The sequence below is a fragment of the Malus domestica genome, chromosome 16 (assembly GCF_042453785.1).
Source record: "Malus domestica chromosome 16, GDT2T_hap1".
NCBI classification, from domain to species: domain Eukaryota; kingdom Viridiplantae; phylum Streptophyta; class Magnoliopsida; order Rosales; family Rosaceae; genus Malus; species Malus domestica.
In genome coordinates, this window is record NC_091676.1 from 13,853,129 (window position 1) to 13,862,091 (window position 8,963).

Consider the following 8,963-nt stretch of genomic DNA (forward strand, 5'->3'; position numbering starts at 1 on the left):
AGTTGAAGGACGGTGAGTTGAGTTTCACAACAAACTTGTAATAATGCGATTCAATTTTACTTTTGACGAAAATAAAATCTGAGATCTCTCACTTTTAAATAAAAAAATACCATTAGAATGTAATAATGAAAAATTAATTTAACATTTTAGAATTCTATGACAATGAAAGCCCGATCCCTATCAATCGCATGCTTAAATAAAAAAATACCATTAGAATGTAATAATGAAAAATTAATTTAACATTTTAGAATTCTATGACAATGAAAGCCCGATCCCTATCAATCGCATGCAAAACAAAAAAGCGACCTTCCACAAAAAAGCAAAAGTAATAAAATAATAATAAAAAAATAAAAAAGGATCCTTCATTCAAGGCGACAAAAACTCAAACACAATGATGATGACGCACAACACAACACAACACAACAACAGAGAATATTTCATTCCCATCTCAAGACCGTCAAGACACCTCGTATTACCGCCACTTAAAGTCAAACACAGGCTTACATCTCCACCGTTCATCTGTCATCACTGCTACTCAATCAACGGTCAGCTTCCCTCCAATTTCAAACTCCCCCTTCTCACAAACGGAGGCGAGGCGACCGTATATATTCCACTCTCTTGGCGGTCTCTCTTCCTATCCTCTCACTCCTCCCCTACTCTGCTCTCTCTCTCTCTCTAAACTTTTCTGGAACTAACAAATCTTGAATTTTGGTAGCTTTTTTCAGTAGGAATTATAGAATCCAGATCCAAATTTGGACCATTTCCCCTCCATTTTCTTGTTCAAAGATCAAAACTTTGACCTCCAAAAACTGGTTAGTTACTCAAAAAATGAGTTTATCTTTTTTTTTTTTTTTTTTTTAACTTTCATTGAATCTTTTTTATTTAATTTCCACAATTTAAGGTGAAATAGTTAGCCTAGGAAAATTTGACATGGGTTGTCAACAGTCACTACTGTCTTGATGTCTAATTCTCTTCTGTTTTGCACGTCTTCCGAAGTTGACCAGATTTGAAAAATATAGATTAATTTAGTGTGGATAAAATAAAAAGTTAAAGATGTAATGTTTCTTACAAATTTTTTCACTTTTCAGCTTCTCGGAAACGAAGGCCTGACTTGAACTCCAAGTGGAACTTGAACTGAATTGTTCTCTGGTACTGCTAGCAATGGCGGTCGATGCGAGCACAATTGCAACGGAATCAATGAAAATTCTGATGGCCTCCGACCACACATCAGTGGTTTCGATGAACCTTTTCGTGGCGCTTCTCTGCGCTTGTATTCTACTTGGTCATTTGCTGGAGGAAAGTCGATGGATGAATGAGTCCATCACAGCCCTTGTAATTGTGAGTCAGCTTTTATTGTTCTACGACGGTATAGGAAATGATTTCCGCACATCCCTGTTCATTTTTGTCCGTTGATTTGTTCAATCCAATTGCGAGAAATAACGAATGGCGTGCAAGGAGAGGAAATGGACGTGCGGAAATCACTTCCTTACGTGCATATGTATTTGTGATATGTGTGTGTTTATGGAGAACCGGAAATGATTTTGTGGGAGTTTTTGTTTTGGTGGGCAGGGACTGTGCACAGGAGTTGTAATTTTGCTCACAACTGGAGGAAAAAGCTCACATTTGTTAGTGTTCAGTGAAGATCTCTTCTTTATATATCTGCTTCCGCCTATCATTTTTAATGCCGGGTAAGTTCAATGCGGTTTTGTGGATGTAGGTTTAACTCATTGTTTACCTGATCAGTTTAATTAACCGTCAAAACGTACGCAATCGGTATATGGTTCGTTGCTTTTTATATAAGTTTGACAATTTATCGAAATTAACATAAACGGCATGAAATGACCGGAGTTCTGCTCGATGACAGGAGCTGCAGTGCTTAAGCATTAGTACAAGTCGAATTTGATTGTTACTGCATAATAACTCGATCGATGTAAACTTTAAAAGAGTGTATTAATGGAATTTAGTAAATATTTATTTCGATTATTTTACTCGCTAAGTTGGCAGTACATTATAATTGATCTTTTCTTCTCAACGTCATCAGGTTCCAGGTCAAGAAGAAGCAATTTTTTCGTAATTTCATGACTATCGTGACGTTTGGTGCTGTTGGAACTCTCATATCCTTTGCCATCGTATCCTTAGGTAACTCGACAACCTGAGGATTTTAGCTTTTGTAGCATAGGTTTCCGCTGGAAGGTTTAAAGATGTGAGACATTTGCGTGTTAGGATATTTGTGCAGAGCAAAAATGTTCGAAACAATACATCATTTAAAGTATGAGCAGGACTGCCTCTTCAGTATAATTGGTTTCAAACAAGCTTCTGCGTTACTAGCTTCTTCGATTTTGATTGACCAGCGGATAATTTCAATGATGTTTTTAATGGTTGTTCATGAATTCTTTTGTATTTTGAACCAGGTGCAATGCACTTTTTTCACAAGTTCAGTGTCGGTTCCCTCAAGATTGGAGATTATCTTGGTATACTTTATGTCTTCAAATTATTGCTGTTTTGTTTTTGTCTTGTTATTTTCTGCTTTATTGGATCAGTCCCTTGGTTGCAGCACTTGGCGCGATATTTTCTGCAACCGATTCTGTTTGCACCTTACAGGTATGCATGGTCTTTGTGTCTTGTGAAGGATGTGCTCCTGTTGCAGATTTAATAACGACGACTGAATTAATCCAAACTTTTGAATGCAGGTGCTGAATCAGGATGAAACGCCTTTGTTGTACAGCCTGGTTTTTGGGGAAGGTGTCGTTAATGATGCTACATCAATAGTGCTTTTCAATGCGATCCAGAGCTTCGACCTCTCTCACATCAATACAAGCACTGCTTTGCAATTTTTTGGAAACTTTTTATATTTGTTTGTTACAAGTACAATCCTGGGAGTCGCAGTAAGCCTTCCTCCCTCCCTCCCTCTCTCTCTCTCTCTCTCTCCCAAAATAAATTTCAGACACATACATCTTTTTTTTCGTAACGCTACTTTCTTGCAGGCTGGACTACTAAGTGCATTTATCATCAAGAAGCTCTACTTCGGCAGGTTTGTATAATTTTACACTGGAGGACGGAGTTTTTAAACGTGACTTGGAGTAGTGGTCTTATACTTGTTTTTTCTAATTTTCAATAATCAGGCACTCAACTGATCGCGAAGTCGCTCTTATGATACTCATGGCTTACCTGTCATACGTGCTGTCTGAAGTAAGATTTGTGACAACTCGTACATCGTGTTTCTTTGGTTTTGTTTCTTATCTAAAAAGAGCTCTGACCATAAAACAAAATTTTGATTTATCATTCAGCTATGTTATTTGAGTGCCATTCTCACTGTGTTCTTTTGCGGAATTGTTATGTCTCACTACACATGGCATAACGTGACTGAAAGTTCACGAGTGACAACTAAGTACGTTAAATATCCATAAACATCTTCCTGGAAAATTGAGAGGCGTTCTCATTCGATCTGCCGAAACCTGGGGAAAACATTGCTGATGTTTCATTCTCTTTACAAACTAATGCAGGCATACTTTTGCCACTCTCTCATTTGTGGCCGAGATCTTTATCTTTCTTTATGTCGGCATGGATACCCTGGACATTGACAAGTGGAGATTTGTGAGTGATAGGTATGATCAATGCAGAAAAAGGAAATCGGCCTCCTTTTAAACTCTTATGTCTTGTACAACGTGTTTAGTCGATCTCCGTTGGTTAATTTTGCTTTGCTTTATTTTCATTGTTCAGCCCTGGAAAATCCATGGCGGTGAGTTCGATACTGTTGGTACTGGTTCTGGTTGGAAGAGCAGCCTTTGTTTTTCCCTTGTCTTTCTTATCCAACTTGACTAAGAAATCTCCACAAGACAAGCTTAGTTTAAAGCAACAAGTAAGAGTTTATCCAATTCTATCTCTTTTGGTGTACATTCTTTGAATCAAATGAAATATTACAGATCTCCGCGCATTTCCCGGTTTTCAGGTTACAGTTTGGTGGGCGGGGCTTATGCGTGGCTCTGTTTCAATGGCGCTTGCTTATAATCAGGTAAAGATTGAACGCTACGTAGTCCTTTCTGTTGCCTATGAAACTCATTTTTTGTAATCTTCGGGACTTTTAAGACAGTTGGACGAAAGCGAGAAGAACTTCATGATTGTGTACTCGTGATCTTTGCTTGGGAAAGTTTTGTCACACAAACATTGATATTTTGTTTTGAATGCGTATGCAGTTTAATAGGTCTGGCCATACGGACTTGCGTGCGAATGCGATCATGATCACCAGCACCATCACAGTTGTTCTTTTCAGCACAGTGGTAAGACACCTGCGACTTGAAAACCGGACTCATTCGGGACACATTTTGTATATAAACCCGCAAATGATTGGTTTGGTACATTACATACTTTTGTTTATGCAGGTGTTTGGTTTGATGACTAAACCACTTGTGAGAATCTTGCTTCCTGTCTCAAAACACGTCTCGAGTATGATTTCTTCTGAACCGTCTAGTCCTAAATCAATCGTTGTGCCACTACTCGGCAATGGCCAAGATTCAGAAGTGAACTGTGGGGTGGAAGATTCAGAGGCAAACATAGGACCCGTGGACATACCCCGTCCAACTAGTTTACGAATGCTCTTAAGCTCTCCTTCGCACACCGTCCACCATTACTGGCGAAGATTTGATAATGCTTTCATGCGGCCTGTTTTTGGCGGGCGGGGTTTTGTGCCTTTCGTTCCAGGCTCACCTGTTGAAGAAATTGGAAATCAATGGCATTGAGACGGAACTAACACACATATATAACTACTTATACACAATTACAGATGAGCACTAATTTATGTAATGTATAGGTTGTGCTTGAGAGTGGCTGCAGTGTGCATTTGTTCATACAAAGGATACTTGTTTCGTGTGGTGACAGCATTTTACACAGGATGAGCTGCTTGTTTCGTGTGGTGGTTCGGAAATTTTCGTGTCTGCGTAGGTTGCTGATTAGGTTAAATCCTTAGCACAGTTGATGCCCTTGTAAGTTTTGTGTGATTGGTGTTGTAATGATCCTTCAAATTTTTTGATTTCGGAAATTGCATCGACTGAGTGGTTTGAAAAATCAACGGTTAGATCTTGCATATAGGGATCTAATATATCTTTGCAACGGTTAGATGAAAAATAAGAGAAGATTTTTGGCTCCGCGTTACCATTTTCATCACCTATAGAAGAGATTAATGTCGTTCGTACAAACAAGCAATCATCAATAGATGAAAATACCCTTTTGGCCTACGCCTTATGCCGAAAAGGAAGATTACCAACTAACTCTTAGTTTAGTGGTACTTCTCAAGTGAATTTCGAATGTTTATCAATTTTTTGATTAACATTCGAAAACCTAATCACGCTCATCTGATCACTGAATTTCTTGGAACATAAGCTTCAAAACAAACTTGGTATCCACAGGAGGACATTTTTACAAAACAAAACATTATTTGGGAGAAGTTCTTACATGCAGAATTCAGATTAGATCCATATATTACGCATCACACGGAAGAACATCTTTGGTGTCAGAAACATGCATGCAGATCCTTCTCACCCAGTCAAGAAGGAGAAACAACTTCGTTTCACTGTCTAATATCCAGGACAGAGAATTGTCTCTACGGATGGATATAGTATCCGATTGCTAGACTGACGAGGGCAACCATACAAACATGGAAGAGAGGGAAGCCAACCGTGACTGTTTTTAAATTGTTCTTCCTCCTCCTCAACGACTCCTACGTAGAGAAAAGGCGGACATCAGATCTCCAGACGGGGCACATAAGAGCAGCGAGGTTCAAATGATGAAAAAAGAAGACTGAAACAAAATAATGAATTGATTGGATGGAAAATCTACTCATCCATATCTCTCATTCTTCATACTATCTGAATCAAAGGCGGTTATGGGAGAGAACGCATACTACATTTACCGATTATGCAGCTATCCTGTGATGAAGATAATAGAAAAGTGAAGGATTCACGGGATAAATTACTCACCAATTCATGTTTAAGCATATTCTTCTCTCGAGTGGACCTGCTACTCTCTTCCATTAACTTCATGATGGTAAGTTCAGCCTGCAAAGAATATGTGACAAATTTAAGATCACTTCTATTTACAGTTTCAAGGAGGGGTCACACGAATGTTAACATTACAAAGAGTACTAGAAAGTAGGATCCACCCAATGGAAATTTGAGGAGCAACACACCCGGAATTGGGCCATGTATGGGATACGATCTTCCTACCCAGGAATGAAAAGAATTGATGCATTATAAGCCTAGTCCACTACAATGGAATATGGAAGAGGGAGGACGAGAGGAGGAGCGGGGGTGGGAGAGTGTGAGAAATCATACTGCTGAATGTATTTGCAACAATTCACAGTTAACTACGGCACTTCAACATGCTTAAATAGTAACCTCTTCCCATATTATTCCCCTGTCAACTTTCTTAATTTCAGATATCTTTCCTACTATCCTTCCATGAGAATGACAACATCTTTTGTCAAAAATACGTTTTTCATGGTTACCACGTTATAAAGATATCTAGATGAGAAATACAGACCTCTTTTAGCTTTGAACCCACTGTATTTAGCTTTGATTTCAGTTCCTCAAAATCCTTTGTTAAATTCAACTCAGCAGCACCCCTAGCTGGTTCCAGTTCCTCCATGTCCTTAGCTGTTTTCGATTCTTCCATATTTTTAGCTGGTTTCGATTCCTCCATATCTTTAGCTGGTTTCAAATCCTTCATGTCCTTTGCTGGTTTCAATTCCTCCACATCCTTAGCTGGTTTTGATGCCACAACATCCTTAGCTGCTCTTGACTCATCCACGTCCTTACAAGTTTCAAACGCGTTAACATCCTCAGCAACCCGGCACAAGGAAAACAGATTATGGTTTATTACAATATGTGAACAACTCTTTTTTGACACATCTGATTTCAAAATTGATTACAATATAAAATAACACTTGCACAAAATCATTTACTCCTACTAACATACAGATGAAAATAAATGCTGCCTACCACATTAAAATGCTAGTGCGAATATCATTTGGCACTCACACACACATTCACATAAAAAGGTCGTACCCAGTGCACAAGGCTCCCGCTTTACGCAGGGTCTGGGAGAGGTGAATGTCGGCTAGCCTTACCCCCATTTATGGAGAGGCTGCTCCCAAGTCTCGAACCCGAGACCTACCGCTCATGGGCGAAGGCACTTGCCATCGCACCAAGTGCGACATAATCAAGAAAAATTAATATTCGAACACATATACACAGAACAAAGAAACAAGAAATAAAAGATGAACATCAAACAAACGAAGAAGGAATATTCGAACACATACACAGAACAAAGGAACAATAAATAAGAGATGAACATGAAACAAACGAAGAAGGATAAGAGATCAGTCAAGAATTCAGTTCAACGGACAACATTATTGCTTTACCCCATGACTCGGAGGTATATTTTCAACTCCACTCAAAACCCTATCCATTTTCACTGAAGTGTCATAACATGGATCTTGCTTCGACTCTCCATTGATTGGTACAAATACTGGGGATGCGAGTGGGCTAATAAGCATCACTTTTAACCTCCTTTCTTCAACGTATCTGCTGCTATCTTTTGAAAACTGCCAAAAAAATTGAGAAGTTAAAACAAGAATTTTACCGAACAACTTTAGACCAAGAGACGGCCAATCATTCTTAATATCTTACCATCTGAGATGTAATCTCCTGTTCAGTTGTCCCAAAAGAAATAACGGTGCTCTGGATTAGGAACTTGTCTTTGCACAGCAAATCCGGTGGAGCTACATTCTGAGCTTGCATAGTAACTGCATTGACCAAAAAGGTGAAGAGTCAAAATCCATTTAGCTTCGGCGCTACATTTTGGGTCAGCGCCATAACAGGCAACTAACAATGTCGATGCAAGTTTACGCTTAACAATATGTCCTCATAATCTTACAAACAGACGCATTACAGTACATGTATGAACAGAAAAACGTTGCTAGACTGTCAATTCCAATCAAGTAAATTCGTGTTCCAATATCTGATCCGTATTGACAATCATAACATATAATGCTTCGCCTAAGACGACATATCATCAATGCATGCATTAGGACTCAAACCACAGAGACAACAACACATTACAGAAAAACACAAAAACCCCAAGATGAAGAGAGATGAAGAACACAAGACCTGTGAAATCACATGTTGTGTTAGGCTTTACAATGCCTGCATTCGGCCGCACGCAATATTTCTTCGGAGAAGTGGTCTTCACCTGCAATCAAATTTTGCCAAATAGCGAACCAAAACATTAAGCACACCCAATTCATCTCCTGAAGCCCAAATCAAACCCAAATTTTTCTCAATTTCGGCCACATTTTCATCAAAAGTGACTAAATCATATATGTTTCCATGCACACAACACACGATCTACAAAAAACAATAAGGAATTCAGAAAATTAAAAAAAAAGAAAGAAAAAAACTGTGAAAGTTTGAAGCAACTACAATACCTTGAAAGCAACATAGCGATCGGACTTGTTGCCGAGTTGAATCGAGCACGTACTCTGCTTCTTAACCTCAACTGCAATCGGGAAACAAAACAAGACACGATTAAATAATAATGAATAAACAAGGTAGTGCGATCAGTTGTTTCTTAGGTGTGATGAAATAATACTAATTAAAGTTATGAACCCAAAAAAAGTGGGAAATTAGCAAATTACAAGTGAATGTGAGCTCGGGGGGATGAACATCAAGAAGCTCTGGCGCCGTCGTCATCGGCAGTTCTTGAGGGAATGCAGGCGGATGAGAAGAACCCAGACGAAGAAACTAGAGAGAGAGAGAGAGAGAGAGAGAGAGAGAGAGAGAGAGAGAGTGGGATTCTAGAGAGAGAAAGTGTGGGAATGGAGGAATGGGTGGTGGTGGTGGTGGTGGTGCTCAGTTGCTGAAATACAACCACTGACAGTGGCAATGGGTCTCTCTCAATTGTTGAACTGT

The 8,963-nt window shown here is 39.1% G+C and overlaps 2 protein-coding genes across 3 annotated transcripts; one reads left to right on the forward strand and one right to left on the reverse strand.

The window, feature by feature from the left end:
• The first annotated feature begins 628 nt into the window (after positions 1-628).
• Positions 629-5,065, forward strand: LOC103416793 (sodium/hydrogen exchanger 1-like). The gene is made up of 15 exons (XM_029096050.2): positions 629-812; positions 1,089-1,338; positions 1,570-1,688; positions 2,042-2,139; positions 2,412-2,471; positions 2,555-2,601; positions 2,691-2,885; positions 2,985-3,031; positions 3,123-3,189; positions 3,288-3,388; positions 3,504-3,605; positions 3,721-3,859; positions 3,950-4,012; positions 4,194-4,277; positions 4,380-5,065. Exons 2-15 carry the CDS (start codon positions 1,162-1,164, stop codon positions 4,734-4,736), a joined length of 1,656 nt encoding a protein of 551 aa, XP_028951883.2. The 5' UTR covers positions 629-812; positions 1,089-1,161; the 3' UTR covers positions 4,737-5,065.
• Positions 5,066-5,349: 284 nt separating this feature from the next.
• Positions 5,350-8,963, reverse strand: LOC103416794 (vesicle-associated protein 2-2-like). 2 transcript variants are annotated; one of them, XM_070815202.1, is made up of 9 exons: positions 8,843-8,895; positions 8,690-8,808; positions 8,480-8,550; positions 8,163-8,244; positions 7,683-7,798; positions 7,415-7,597; positions 6,535-6,804; positions 5,973-6,050; positions 5,350-5,713 (listed from the first exon to the last, which is right to left on the reverse strand). In XM_070815202.1, the coding sequence occupies exons 2-9, from the start codon at positions 8,742-8,744 to the stop codon at positions 5,597-5,599; spliced, it is 972 nt and encodes a 323-aa protein (XP_070671303.1). In that variant the 5' UTR covers positions 8,745-8,808; positions 8,843-8,895; the 3' UTR covers positions 5,350-5,596. The 2 variants fall into 2 exon arrangements, with proteins under 2 accessions (XP_070671303.1, XP_008353239.3); XM_008355017.4 differs by having other exon boundaries at positions 8,690-8,963.

Bases quoted from the DNA above. Each gene is read 5' to 3' on its own strand.
- LOC103416794 (XM_008355017.4), bottom strand. From the start codon at position 8,744: ATGACGACGGCGCCAGAGCTTCTTGATGTTCATCCCCCCGAGCTCACA. The intron at 7,799-8,162 runs GTCTTGTGTTCT...TGGTCAATGCAG, and splicing joins CACAACATGTGATTTCACAG to TTACTATGCAAGCTCAGAAT. The intron at 6,805-7,414 runs GTAAAGCAATAA...GAAACTTGTAAG, and splicing joins ATATACCTCCGAGTCATGGG to GACGTGGATGAGTCAAGAGC.
- LOC103416793 (XM_029096050.2), top strand. From the start codon at position 1,162: ATGGCGGTCGATGCGAGCACAATTGCAACGGAATCAATGAAAATTCTG. The intron at 1,339-1,569 runs GTGAGTCAGCTT...TTTGGTGGGCAG, and splicing joins CCATCACAGCCCTTGTAATT to GGACTGTGCACAGGAGTTGT. The intron at 3,190-3,287 runs GTAAGATTTGTG...TTTATCATTCAG, and splicing joins TGTCATACGTGCTGTCTGAA to CTATGTTATTTGAGTGCCAT.